Source organism: Gobio gobio, assembly GCF_949357685.1.
Source record: "Gobio gobio genome assembly, chromosome: 16".
NCBI classification, from domain to species: Eukaryota; Metazoa; Chordata; class Actinopteri; order Cypriniformes; family Gobionidae; genus Gobio; species Gobio gobio.
In genome coordinates, this window is record NC_137109.1 from 14,649,753 (window position 1) to 14,664,756 (window position 15,004).

The window sequence follows — 15,004 nt, forward strand, 5'->3', positions numbered from 1 at the left end:
ATTATCTATTAAACTTTTAATCTTAATAAAGCAAGGCAGGTAATATATTGACTATTTATATCAAGATATTTAGGTTTCTCGCTGGTCTTATCAGTGAGAACTTTCCTTTTACCTTGTTTAAACATGAGTCTACAAACAGCAGCTGCAGATTTCACACACTAAACCTGCTGTGCACATAAAGCTTTACTAGTTTTCTTAGCTAGCTGTTAATGTTCCTTCTAGCTTTCCTACTTTAAAATGAATTGTTTTACTGCAGTGAATGTTAGGCTAACAGGCCTGCTGCTAGCCAGTTTTGTAATTTTGGCTCCGGCAATGTATTTTGATTTAGGGGAACAGGAGGAAAAGTGTATCATCGAGGAGATTCCAGAGGACACACTTGTGACAGGTCAGTGAAGATTCAATAGCAAATATCTGCATGTAACTGACTATATTTAATATTAAGTAGCCTGAATAATGTGTTACATCTGGTCTACTCTTATCTAGACAAAAACAGGTCACAGGTCAGAGACACTTATATAAACACAGCATTATTTAATAGTTTAATTTAAAAAGTCCCAACTTTATATTCATACGTAATTAAATAAAACAATATGTTTTACAAGGGCAAGGAATATGATTGTGAAATCTTCAGACCTTTGGCCCATTCAACTGCATACACTGCAAAAAAAGCTTTTCTTACTTAGTATTTTTGTCTTGTTTCTGGTCCAAACATCTAAAAATTCTCAAAACAAGAATCATTTACTAGCCAAATAAAAATGATTGTCTTGTTTTGGGGGGAAATAACTCAAAATGAAGTGAGTTTTTGCTTAAAATAAGCAAAATAATCTGCCAATGGGGTAAGCAAAATAATCTTAATTCAAACAGAAAACAAGATTATTTTGCTTACCCCATTGGCAGATTATTTTGCTTATTTTAAGCAAAAACTCTCTTAATTTTGAGTTATTTCCCCCCAAAACAAGACAAAAACTTTTGCTTGTCTAGTAAATGCTTCTTAATGTAAGATTTTTTAGATATTTGGACTGAAAACAAGACAAAAATACTAAGTAAGAAAAGCATTTTTTGCAGTGTACAGTAACATTACGGCCTGCATAATGATTTCCTTTAAGGGGGGGTGAAATGCTGTTTCATGCATACTGAGCTTTTTACACTGTTAAAGACCTGTATTTCCATGCTAATCATGGACAAAGTTTTTTAAAAAAGTTGGACGTTTGATGGAGTATTTCTGTGCCAAAAAAGAAATACTCCTTCCGGTTTCTCATCAGTTTCGGAAAGTTTTTTTTGAGTATGGGTCTATCTGACGTCAGCAAGAGTGGAATGTCCTTGTACGGGCTCTTCTCCCGGAATGGCGCACGCGCGACTAGAGCGAGAGAGCAAATGCTCGCCCATTAACGCGCTTTGCTCTGCTTTAGGGAAGCCGGCTGCATTGCAGTCACAGGACTTCACAAAATCAACAATGTCACCAAAGAAGTGTGTTTTTGGTTGTCAGGGCAACAACCCTGCACAGCTTCCCAAAGAACCCAGCGTTAATGTGACAGTGGATGGAGTTTGTTTTTCCGGAGCAGCAACGGAGTTGTGCAAGTGTTTTTGTTTGTTCCCTGAATTTCGGCGACGATGGTTTATAAACAAGGTACAGTTCACACGATACACACGATTGTTTTTTTCCGGAAAGACTCGGTACAATGTATCTTTCTTTTATAAATATAATAAAACTAAAGACTTTTCGGAGATATGAAGGATGCAATACTACTCTATAGGTACTCAAGATTGACATGAGATTGAATGAAACTGAGTGTTTCACCCCTCCTTTAAAGTGCCCCTATTATGCTATTATACTCGGATGTGACCTTTCATGTGGCATGTTGTAACTGTTTGTGAATGTAAAAGGTCTGTAAAATTTCAAAGATCAAAGTGCACGATAGGGTTGTTGTCTCACAAAGCAGAGAGCTGATTCTGAACTGCCTGAAACGAGTCATCACTAATCCCAGTCTTACTTCATACTCAGTCCTTTGTAGGGCCGTTTCTCAATACCAAGTACGGGAACTTCTGACTTGCGTCCTTGGTAGTTCAGACTTATTGAGAAACTTATATTTTAGGCTACAATAAAACGAAATATGTCATAAAACACCACTGCCTCTTTTCATAAAAAAAATAAATAAACTCAAACATATTAGACACACAAATGTTGTTCAGGCAACATTGATTATCTTATATATTTATAACAAAACAAAGTATAAAACACAACCCTGCCTCTTTTCGTTTAGATTTAAAAAATAATTGGCCTATATTAAACATTAATATGTTGTTTAGGTAAGGTGACCAGATTTCTGAAATGGAAACCGGGGACATTTCCTATTTGAGTGGTCAAAATATCACTAAAATCTCATTTGTTATTATCTTCTAATTAAAAAACAGGGACAATACAATTTTTTATGTTTTTTTGTTTGTTTGTTTGTTTGTTGTTGTTGTGGGCTCCCTATATTATTATTAACATTAATAATTATTATGATTTAGTTTGATTATTAGGATTTTTATGTGGATTTAATACAACCCCAAATCAGAAAAAGTTGGGACAGGAAAACGGAAAATACGGAAAATGCAAAAAAAAAAAAAAAGAAGTGATTTCTAAATTTACTTTGACTTGTATTTCATTGCAGACAATATGAACACAAAATATTGCATGTTTTGTCTGGTCAACTTCATGTCATTTGTAAATATGCATCCTTTCCTGTCATTCAGACCTGCAACACATTTAAAAAAAAGTTGGGACAGTAAAGCATTTACCACTTTGTAATGTTGCCATTCCTTTTCACAACACTTAAAAGACGTTTAGGGACTGAAGACACCAAGTGATGAAGTGTTTCAGGTGTAATTTTGTCCCATTCTTCCTGCAAACAAGTCTTAAGGGGGGCAACAGTACGGGGTCTTCATTGTCGCATTTTTCGCTTCAAACACATTCTCTATTGGAGACAGGTCGGGACTGCAGGCAGGCCAGTCAAGTACCCGTACCCTCTTCCTCCGCAGCCAGGACTTTGTAATGTGTGCAGAATGTGGTTTTGCATTGTCTTGTTGAAATATGCATGGACGTCCCTGGAAATGATGTCTTCTTGAAGGCAGAATATTATGCTCCAAAATCTCTATGTACTTTTCAGCATTAATGGTGCCTTCACAGAAGTGCAAGTTACCTTTGCCAAGGGCACTGACACAACCCCATACCATGACAGACCCTGGCTTTTGGACTTGTTGCTGGTAACAGTCTGGATGATCCTTTTCTTCTTTGGTCCGGAGCACACGGCGTCCATTCCTCCCAAAAAATACCTCAAATACTGATTCATCTGACCACAGTACACGTTTCCACTGTGAGATGGTCCATCCCAGATGCCTCCGAGCCCAGAGAAGTCGACGGCGCTTCTGGACACTGTTAACATAGGGCTTCCTTTTGGCACAGTACAGTTTTAACTGGCATTTGTGGATGTAACTACGTATTGTGGTACTTGACAAAGGTTTGCCAAAGTAGTCCTGAGCCCATGTGGTGATATCGCTTATAGATGAATGACGATTCTTGATGCAGTGCCGCCTGAGGGATCGGAGATCATGGTTGTTCAGCTTAGGCTTACGCCCTTGTCCTTTACGCACTGAAATTCCTCCAGATTCCTTGAATCTTTTAATTATGTTATGCACTGTTGAATGTGAAATATCCAAATCTCTTCCTATCTTTCTTTGAGGAACATTGTTTTTAAACATTTCAATAATTTTCTCACGTATTTGTTGGCAAACTGGCGATCCTCGGCCCATCTTTGCTCCTAAAGGATTAGACCTTTCTTGGATGCTGCTTTTGTACCAAATCATAATTACAATCACCTGTTGACATCACCTGTTTCAAATCACATCATTATTTAACCATTTTACCTCATTACTAGCCCTAAATTGCTCCTGTCCCAACTTTATTTGAAATGTGTTGCAGGTCTGAATGACAGGAAAGGATGCATATTTACAAATGACATGAAGTTGACCAGACAAAACATGAAATATTTTGTGTTCATATTGTCTGCAATGAAATACAAGTCAAAGTAAATTTAGAAATCACTTCTTTTTTTTTTGGGGGGGTTTCCATACTGTCCCAACTTTTTCTGATTTGGGGTTGTACAATTCAACGCACCTGCAAAAAAACCAAACAAACAAACAATGAAAATAGTTAATAGTAACCATTGTAAATAACAAGCAGTTCAAAACAATATTATAACATGACTTAACAAAAACACATTACAAAAATAAAAAATAAATATGATAAATAAAACTATTTAACAAATATTTTAACATTTTGTAATTGTATTTAATATTTTAATTTTAAAGTTTATATTACTATGTAAGTAATAAATAAAAAATAATTTTTTACTTCAAATGTTTTATTGCTTGTGCTTGAAAATAACTCTTACTATCCTAAATTGGTCTTGTTTTGCATTGTAGGCTTATTTTAAGCAGAAAGTATGTGTATTCTGCATGTGTTGCAAGTGACAAAACAATGCTGCACCCCGTTGAGGCTCTGTTATAAAGCACATGCAAACAGTATTACTTTAATTTAACATGAATAGTTAGTATGTTACTACGTTGAAAGCAAAAATGTTTCTTTTGGTATTTGATGATAATGTCGCTCTGTTCTCGGTTACGTTCTTAGCAGTAGAGGCTCGCGCGCGACCAAGTAACGGCTTATCATGCGGGGGTGTTGGGGGCATTACTGATCGTTGCGTCCGTTGGTGCGAGGTGCATTCTGGGATACCGGTCTGTCTGAAGTCCACACAAGTCTCTTCTCGATGCAACCTCGATAAAAGTGGCAGATCAAGGACACATCCGGGGATTTGAACTGTGCTTGAGTGGCTAGATGTGAACCCGATGTGAACTTTGAATTGGAACAGTACTTGGGCAGTGACTTTTGACGTTTCACAAGTCCACGAGAACACAAGTACAGACAAGAACGCATATTGAGAAACGGCCTAGGTTCGTAACAAATTTGCATAATGGCAGTCTATGATTTTCATTGGCTGTCCGTGAACAACATCTACTTTGACCCGACCTTAAACACTGTAATTGTAGCTGAGGCCTGGAAGAGTTTGGTTTGTGTTGTTGACAATTTGAGAAGATGCTATTTTTCTGTGTTGCGTAAGCAAATCCACTCTAAAGCACTTCCAAAGGATGAGGACTCAGGCTCGAATTGGCACAGTAAAACCAACACCATTGTTACAGTTCGTTTCACTGTGTATCAAGTGATAGTGGGATAGTTAACCCAAAAATGAAAATTCTGTCATTAATTCCTCACCCTCATGTCGTTCCAAACCCGTAAGACCTTCGTTAATCTTCAGAACATAAATGAAGATACTTTTGATGAAATCCGTGAGCTCTCAGATCCCTCCATAGACAGTTATTTAATTAACACCATAAAGGTATTAAAAACATAGTTAAAATAGTCCATGTGACTCCAGTGGTTCAACCTTAATTTTATGAAGCGACAAACCAAAATAACGACTTCATTCAACAATTTTGTTCTGGCCTGTGCCAGTCACCTATGCAGTTTCTGTTGAAATACAGCATATGAGTCTTGGTGCTCACGGGAACAGGTCCGGTGATCCCGAGTCCGGTGGTCCCAAATTCAGTGGTCCCGAGTCTGGTGGTCCCAGGTCCAGTGATCCCGAGGTCGGTGGTCCCGAGTCCAGTGTTCCCAAGCCCAGAGACCATCCCGGAGGTGGCTACCGTCCCAGACGCGCCACCCAGGTGTCTAGCCCTGCCTGCGCCGCCCAGGCATCAAGCCCTGCACGCGCCGCACAGGCGTCTAGCCCTACCTGCGCCGCCCCAGCGTCTTGCTCTGCCCGCTTCGTCCAGACGTCTTGCTCTGCCCACGCCGCCCAGACGTCTTGCTCTGCGGTGGCCAGCCACTGACCAGCGTCCAGAGATGGCTCCAGCTCATGCACCGAGTCCAGAGAGGGCTCCGTCCCGTGTACCAAGTCCAGAGAGGACTCTGCTTCCTGTTACGAGTCCAGAGAGGACTCTGCTTCCTGTTAAAAGTTTAGAGAGGACTCCGCTTCCTGTTACGAGTTCAGAGAGGACTGGCCTCCTGAACGGTGTGGACCGCCCTGGCCTCCTGAACTGTGTGGTCTGCCCTGGCCTCCTGAACTGTGTGGGCCGCCCTGGCCTCCTGGACTGTGTGCTCCGCCCTGGCACCCTGAACTGTGTGCGCCATCCTAGCCCCTGGAATCGAGGTTGCCGCCTTGGCCCCCTGAATGGTGTGTGCCGGCCAGGTCTCCCAAACTTTGTGTCCCACCCTGGTCTATCCCTCCCGTCCCTCCCTGGTCCCCTGGTGGAGCGTCTGGTAGCCGCTTCTTAAGGAGGGGGTAATGTCACATGTCTGTCTGGTCTGGTTTAGCACATGTGGTGTTTTGGTTAATTTCTGTGTCATGTGTGCTCCTGTCTTCTGTCTTGACCCCACCCCTCTTGTTATCTGATTATTGGTTAATTTGGCCCACCTGTTCTTCCCCATTACCTGCCTGATTTGTCACCCTTTATAATCTACGCGTGTCTGCAGTCCCGTGCTTGATCGTTGTCTTATGTCGGATGTCGTTTGTTCTCTGTTCCTGCTCCTTGTTCTTGCTCCTTGTATTTAAGTATTTCTAGTTTGATTTTACCCTTGTGGTTGTTTTGTTTGTATTTGTTTTATTTTGTACCCAATAAATCCCATCTTAATTGGCATTTGAGTCCTCGCTCCCTTTTCATGTACCAAACCCTGACAGATATGAGCTGAATTTCAGATATGATAATTGTTTTTTGTGTACAGTCACAATAAAAACAAAATGTTGTGCTTTTTTTTGTGCTAAATAAAGAAAACAAACATAATGCTCGATCTGCAGCCTCTCTCTCAATGATGTCTAAACTGATTGTCTTCAGAAAATGACCTGTAGCTTAGTGAAAACTTATCACATGAGACATATGTCTAAAGAAACGTTGAAATTTAGTAAAAAATAAATATAAGTTTTAAATAATGTAAACCAAATCAAAAACAAACATTCTGTGTTTATGTAATCTGTTTGAAAAGAGAGACATGTCTGTCGTCTCATTATCCGCTAATGCGACCACACCCACGTAGCACGCATTCTTTGAGATTAAAATACGCCTACATCATTTACATTTTACATTTATGCATTTGGCAGACGCTTTTATCCAAAGCAACTTACATTGCTTTCAAGGTACACATTTTACATTTTTGTCAGTTCTTGCTTTCCAGGGATCAAACCCATGACCTTGGCATTGCTAGCGCCACACTCTACTGTTTGAGCTACAGGAAAGCGCTACATCAACTCAAATAAACACATCAAGTAGTGCTATAGCCTACTTCAGCTACATCATTTTGAGACGCGTTGAGAAATAATTCTGGAATAATTAACCTCATGAAAAGCTGTTCATTTCTTAGAGCAACGTATTCAGCAGCTGAGAGTAAGGTATGCTAAGTTTATTCTGTTAGCATCTGTGAATATTAAATGCAAAAACCTGCGCGAGGACGCTTTCTTTGTTTAAATTAGCTCAAAATTATTGTCAGATGTAAGTAATTACCTTGACAAACTATACATCATTAAAAAGATCTAAGACTCAAGCTTCCATTTTTTAACTCTGTTTTATTCTCAAAGTCTTATAGTGACTTATAGTGAATTTGTTAATATGTGTCAGGAGTTATGAATATGAAAACCGGCGTCGGTACCTTTTGATTGTAATATGAGCGTCAGCTGCTCTCATTGATAAAAAACTCCTCTATGCTCGTCATGAAGACTCGGGACAAAACAACATCCCTCTAGCCTGGGAAAACCCAGACAACTTCCGGCAAATTTAGATTTGCTCTGCAAGTAGTCTGGCAAAGAGCCCATTCAAGCCCATTTCTAATCCCTCGAAATCGCGGCACCAATCAGAAACGTTGGGGCGGGCTTTACACGATGACGACAGCGCAACGACGGTGAAGCAGATTCTGTACACTACAAAGATGGATGCAGCCGTGGAACATCACTCGTTCGAAATCAGCTATCGCGGCTGTTTTAAGCGATTTAAACTTTTCCTTTCTGTTAAAATCCGAGCAAAGAAGCCTTCATATCTAAAAAAGATGTTATCACTGTCTTACCGACTGGATTCGGCAAAAGTCTGATATACCAGCTTGCTTGTCTTAGCGAGAGCCCTCTAGTAGTGTTAATGTTTCACAAAATATAGTTTTAAGTCCTTTTCAGGCGAGAATGTAGTTGTTTAAAGCTCAAATCTGTGGTTTATTTATAAAGAGAGCGCCTTTTGAAAATTTGATCTGCTGTTTTCGGAGTTGTGAGCTCCAGTGGATCAGCGGCGTTCAATCGCTCAACCCCAACGAGAGGCGCCTTTCCTCGGCCAGTCCTTCTGCCACCTGCCGCTGGCTCTGATGTGAAGATATGATTTGTCTTGTGTATATGTAACGGCTGATCTTTGCTCTCATTCATTTATAATTTGTTCCCTGATAGATCGTTTTGTCTGAGGGCAGAGTGAAGTTTCATAACTTTATATTTGTAAGCTATTAAACTTTACCGTTGTAGTCTCCTAGCGATGACTTTCTTTGACTGAATTGCTTTATGTATTGTATAGCTTCTTATACCTTTTACTTATACTTTTATAATGGATATTGATCACGCATTAAACCAACATTTAACAAAAAGAGACTGGGTTTTGTTTTATGTCATATCTCATTTTATTACAGTGATAATCATAGCCTATATTATGCAAACATATTACATGTTTTTATTTTTTAATGTAAACAAAAAGAGGCCAGGTTTTTTTAATATTTTGTTTTGTTATATACATGCATTGAAGATGATATGCATTGCCTGCACTACATTTGTGTGGCTATAATATGTTTAATATTTAAAATATCATTATTTTGTTTTATTGTAGCCTAAAATATACAAATACATATACTGAGTGATACTGTCAAGAACGCTGCTTGTCCATTAGCAGAGTACCGGACTAGTGTCCTCCCGTCCTCGGGAGTTCGTTCTCCGGAGTCAAACTTGGTAAGTCAAGGACACAAGTCAGAAATTTGCGTACGAAATATGTCATAAAACACCACTGCCTCATTTCATTAGAAAAAAAACTTAAACATATTAGTCACACAAATGTGGTTCAGGCAACGCGTAGTTAGGCCTACATTGATTCTCTTATATATTTATAATAAAACAAAGTATAAAACACCCTGCCTCTTTTCGTTTACATTTTAAAAATAATTAAACATTAATATGTGGTTTAGGTAAGGTGACCAGATTTCTGAAATGGAAACCAGGGACATTTCCTATTTGAGAACACAAGTACAGACAAGAACGCATATTGAGAGACGGCCAGAGTCTCAGATGTTTCTCCGTCGCTCTGCATACATCATCTCCTTCATTTGATTGGTTTTCAGGGCTTTCCAATAGCGCCCAGAGGCATTTGAGCGACGCCCGTTGGTGACGCCCCTTTGGAAATGATTTGTCTATGAAGCTTTGCCAGACCATAACTCAGTTACTACTGAGAATGGTCTGGTTTTAACCAGGCTAACATCCCTCAGGGCTTTTAGTTGAAAAGTGTGCACGTGGAGAAATATTGATAGATTCTCATATGTCTGTGTAAAATTTCTATACAGAGAAGTATTATTTATTCAATCTTTACCCAAACTGCGCAGATCATTGTGAGCGCTGGATACTCTGATGTGCTGTGTTTCAGTTCATAGTGTCAGCCGGAGGGCGCTCCGTGCACATATAGTCCATGTATGGTACAGAAGAAGAAGATATATAACATGTGACATTCCAGGAACTCCCTGACATAAACAAAGCATCCTGAGATCGCTATAACATAGACACGTTTGAAGACAATAAACACACAATCGCGACATTATATGGTTTATCTGTGTTCTTTATACCATGTTGGGTGTATATATTATATTTATAATGCAATGCTATTTGACATAGCTTTTATCATTATGCAGAATATTGTAAAATTATATATTTTATGTCTGCATTTGACTTGATATAAAGTAAGTTTGGAGTAAAAACATGGTTTTAATATCATAAATTGTTGTGTTTTAATAAATTGGTTTAATAAATCATAAATTATGATTTAATAAATCATAAATTGTTGTGGCAGATAATTTAGCTTGTTTTAAGCAAAAGCTCACTTAATTTATATTATTTCCCCCCAGAAAATTGTACTTATCTAGTAAATGAATCTTGATTTAAGAATTTTAAATATTTGGACTGGAAACAAGAAAAAATACTAAATATGAAGAGCATTTTTTGCAGTGTAGTCAAATCTTTTGATCATTTAAAATATAACAGGCCTTTGTTGACTACATTCTAAATAAACTACAAAAAATATATATTTCCTTTGTCCTGTTGCTCCCTCTCGGTCACATACCTGAAGCTCATTCATTATGCAGGTCATTATGCGGCCCATTATGCAGGTCTTTTGTCTCTCAGGTGTGATACCCAGCATTATTCATGATATTTCACGCCTCCTCGCATACTGGCTTTGTAAAGAAAAAGTGTCTTACAAATTTTAAATCAGTGTATTGTTTTATGTGAATATGTAGGCTCAATGATTTTTACATCAGTTTGAAGCAAAAACTCTAGGCAACAACACCCATTAGTCAAAAGTCTTATATATCTATTGTGTGTTTTGAGGCCTTAATTTTAAAACTTTTTTATTTTTCAAAAAACATGCATAAACATTATTCTCTCAAAAATACAAGCATATACACATACATGTTGCTTAGATATTATGGTAGCCCAGTTTGTGCTGATACAGTGTAATTACACTTTTGCCATTAATATGTTTATAAGCAACGGAAAAAAGCTCAAATGTCAGAGCATAACTTCTAAATGGCCCCAAAAGAGCTCAGACTTCTAGGGGTAAAAGTAGGTTAAAAGGGGCACTTTAATATTCCTCAATATTATAGTGTGATATTTTTTGTAAATGTTTACAGTATTGCCCATACTGCTATTGATGTTAGGATACTAAACACCACATACACAATATGTGGCATTATTATTAACGCCTTATTCTAGCAAGATTTGAACAATTAATAGGGAATTTAGCTTTGTGGGTCATGGAGTGCTCCCTGTATTAAAAGTATATAAAAAGAGGCTACATGTCCTAGTGGACTGTAAAAATATTGGGTAACACTTTAGAATACTGTTCCTTCATTAATGAATAACTACACAGGAACAAATGAGAAACGTAATATTATCATTTTGATAACTACTATTAACTAACAAGAAACTCTGATTACCGAATTAAGTAATACTGCTCAGTTGAATGTGGCAGTTCACTATCAGCTAATCAGTAACTACTATTTTTTTCATAACTCTCAGAGGACTACTAAGAACTACAACAGGTTCATAATTAACACGAATAATGCATGATGTATAATTAATTCTAAAGTGAAGATCATAGTAACCCACTAGTAATGAATCAAGTGTTACTAAATCCTTCAGAAAGAATTACAAATTATTTGGATCAGTTCTAAAGTGAAAACACAATAAATCTCTAGTAATGACTGAAGTCATTGTAAACTTTTTAAGTTTTTGTAAGTTTTGTGTATATAGTAGTTTGGGAGGTATGAAAAAAATAGTAGTTAGCCCACTGATTAGCTAATAGTGAACTTCCACATTAGACTAAGCACTATTACTTACAAATGTATTAATCAGTTTCTTTTAGTTAGTTACTAGAGTGTTAATACTGCATTACTCACTTGTTCCTGTGTAGTTATTCATTAATAACGGAACAGTATTCCAAAGTGTTACCAAATATTGTAATAAGGACAGGACTACAGTATCACTGACTAATGGTTTCTCCCTTCAGGTGTCTTTCTGCTAGAGTACTGGGATGAAAATAAGGGCGGCAATACTCCACACCTTGGTTTGACAGTGACTGTGAGAGACCCTAACCATGCGGTATGAAGCATTCAACTCTTCATGTACTCATGACATAACTGAACATTTTAAAAACTGTTAACTATGACTATGCGCTCTGTCATACGCAGGTGGTCTTGTTAAAACGCTTTGGGAGATATGGAAAATTTACCTTTACATCTCATGCTTCGGGTCAACATTTTGTGTGCATGCAATCCAACTCCACCAGGTTCTCCGTGTTCGCTGGTGAACGTCTGGTGAGTTGAGATGCTGTGGCCTCACATGTTGAATTTGACCTGCTTAAAATGTCTGCTAGGGGCTTTTACTTTTCTCTTTATGCACAGAAAGTCCATTTAGATGTCCAGATGGGCGAACATACCATTGATCCTAATGCTGCCAAGGCAAAGGACACAATGAAAGCAATGGAGTACAACCTGCAACATCTCATTGACCAGATGCGTTACATTAGCAGACAGCAAAATTTCCAAAGGGTAACCAAACACAGGCAGTAGGATGGCCTGACAACTAAATGTTACCATATTAATTCCAGAATCTGAATAAGAACCAGTGTCATCTGTCCATGTTTTCCAAGGTGTACTACTCAGTGATTATATGCAATTTGTATGTTTATTTTACTGTAACCAGGAACGTGAGGAGAAGTTTCGCCAAATGAGTGAGGAAACGAATGGAAACGTTTTGTGGTGGGCCATTATTCAGACGTCAATACTCCTCTCTGTTGGAATCTGGCAAATGAAAAACCTCAAAGACTTTCTCATTGAAAAGAAGTTGGTTTAGCTTTATGAAATGACTGTGTTTCAATAATTCTACATTGTTTAAAACATTTTGATGTGAAGCTGAAATTATCTCATTTGAGAGTAAACAATTGTTTAAAGACTGTACTGGGTTTAATAAATTCATATTATAACAGCTACTTATTAAATATCTCTGTTTTATTTAACTTTTCAACTAAGAATATTTTATAAATTCATCCATAAACTATTAATATGGTAACTATTAGCCTACTAGGGGAAAACCGGGGAGAAAGTAACGCGGGCGATTTTCTCAGAGCCCTGACTACATTTGATTCCAGTTATGACAACACGTTCAGAACGCAACCCTTGATAGAGCTGTCAAATATCACGCAATTTCGACATCGTTTCCCACGGTAAGGTCATATATATATATATATATATATATATATATATATATATATATATATAAAATGATGTGACATTGCCAATAAAAAAAAAATATTCTAAACAATTAAAGTTTGTACTTATGCCGCGTTCCAGGCAACGCGTAACCCGTGTTTTTTCCAACCTTCTACCCGTGAAAGTGGACTGGAACGGCAGTCAAACCCATGACTTCCCACCCGTGAACTCGTACTAGATCGATGTACTCCCAGTTACGAGTTTTGACGTCACATAGCCCGCGAAGCAACAATGGCAGCCCCCTACGGATGCAGTGTTTATGAAACAAATATACAAATAACCTAAAATAAAAGGTATAACAGCCTTTCTTGCCGCCTGTGCTGTTTTTCTCCTCCGTTTCCCTCAAATAAGCAAGGAGTAAGCACCTTTGGCGATAGAAATGATTGTAAATGAGCGTACGGTCCCCGCCACGCTTTGTTTACATCAAACTACCACACAATTCCTTGCGCTCAGGCAGTTTGGCTTGACTTTGCCTGGAACACTACAAAGTCGTGAGTCGTGGTTTGAAGTTGTAATTTACGGGCTCAAAAACCTGCCTGGAACGCAGCAGTACTGTCGGTTTACATTTGAAACATTTGATGAAACTGACATTTAAAATGAAAATGTAATTACATTTTTTTTTTTGCAAAGATAAAGGACAAAATATGTTTGCAGGAACATATTAACAAGGAAATAGTCAGGTATATTTAATAAAAAAAAGAGTAACACAAAAATCTAGCTTGTATTGTTGTGTTACTTTAGCCCCAACGTGCAACTTATGTTCAAAGTGAAATTAAATAGCCTACTGCAGTCAGCAAAAATACATCTCTGTCTAAAACATTATCTATTACGTTATTTTGAAAAAAATGGTACTGAAATGAAAATACAATAGCAGAACAATAGCCTACATTTTGTAATATAACAATTTAATAAGTATGATTTACATAATCATAATAACCGGAAACTACGGTCGCAGTGGTCAATTTCTGAAAGCGCGATTTCCGTACAGTGACGTTATCGTTCCGAAAAGCATCGCAAAATCAGCTGTGTCAGATAAACTAGCAAACCTACATTTTAGCATACACACTATTGACAATAATCTGCATAACGAGTAAAGGAAGATACAGGTATGTGTTTTTGTTTTGTTTGTTTAACGTTACTTTTCAGATTTAGTGTCCACAGCACTGGTGAACTTTCGCGAAGTCCTCAGGGGAATTAACGTTATATACATTATTTGTTAGCTCAAACGCTATAACGTTACATCTGCAATTCTGCATGCTCATTAGTTTAATTTATTTTTATTTCACCCCCCTTCCCGTTTGTTGTACATTTAATCAATTCGTATTTTTTCAGTCAATAATTAGTTAGTTTCTGACAAATAGAGCACACAGTTTGTAATATTAAACACTGCTTTGAACTGGATTAATGAAACACTCGAGGTGATACTCGATTGGTTTGCTAAGAAATAACGTACGATGTGTGATCTTATTAACACAGGCTGTGTGACCACAACCTAGTATTAACACAACCTAGTGACCAGCCTACCTAGTGTGTATGGAAGCCCATTTGCGCCATATAAGTATAAAATCATGCTTTAGTGAAATGAAAATACAAGACTCAAGACGAGTCATGATTATTACATATTAAACATGACGCATACTACGTCATGCTTATTACAAACTAAATCGAAATTGACATACCAAGTCGAAATTATGTCTTAAAGTCATAATTGACTAAAAGTCGAATTATACATCATAATCTTTTTTTTAAATCTCAAAATGTTGTGCTTTTAATCTCATAATTATATTAGCATACTGTTGCCTGGTTTCACAGACAAGGCTTATGCCTAGTCCCAGACTAAAATGCATGTTTGAGCTGTATTAA

The 15,004-nt window shown here is 37.7% G+C and overlaps 2 protein-coding genes across 2 annotated transcripts in view; both read left to right on the plus strand.

Annotated features, from left to right (window-relative positions):
• Positions 1–237: 237 nt before the first annotated feature.
• On the plus strand, positions 238–12,725 carry LOC307140328 (transmembrane emp24 domain-containing protein 11; the record flags this gene model as incomplete). Its single annotated transcript, XM_079839773.1, has 5 exons — positions 238–385; positions 11,881–11,972; positions 12,062–12,187; positions 12,275–12,421; positions 12,576–12,725. The coding sequence occupies 5 exons, from the start codon at positions 238–240 to the stop codon at positions 12,723–12,725; spliced, it is 663 nt and encodes a 220-aa protein (XP_079695899.1).
• Positions 12,726–14,092: 1,367 nt separating this feature from the next.
• The window catches only part of rnf212 (ring finger protein 212), a 37,185-nt gene continuing 36,273 nt past the window's right edge, over positions 14,093–15,004 (plus strand). The window contains exon 1 of the mRNA XM_079838690.1: positions 14,093–14,247. The gene's annotated coding sequence lies outside the window, so the exon portion shown is untranslated. The remainder of the gene's footprint in view (positions 14,248–15,004) is intronic.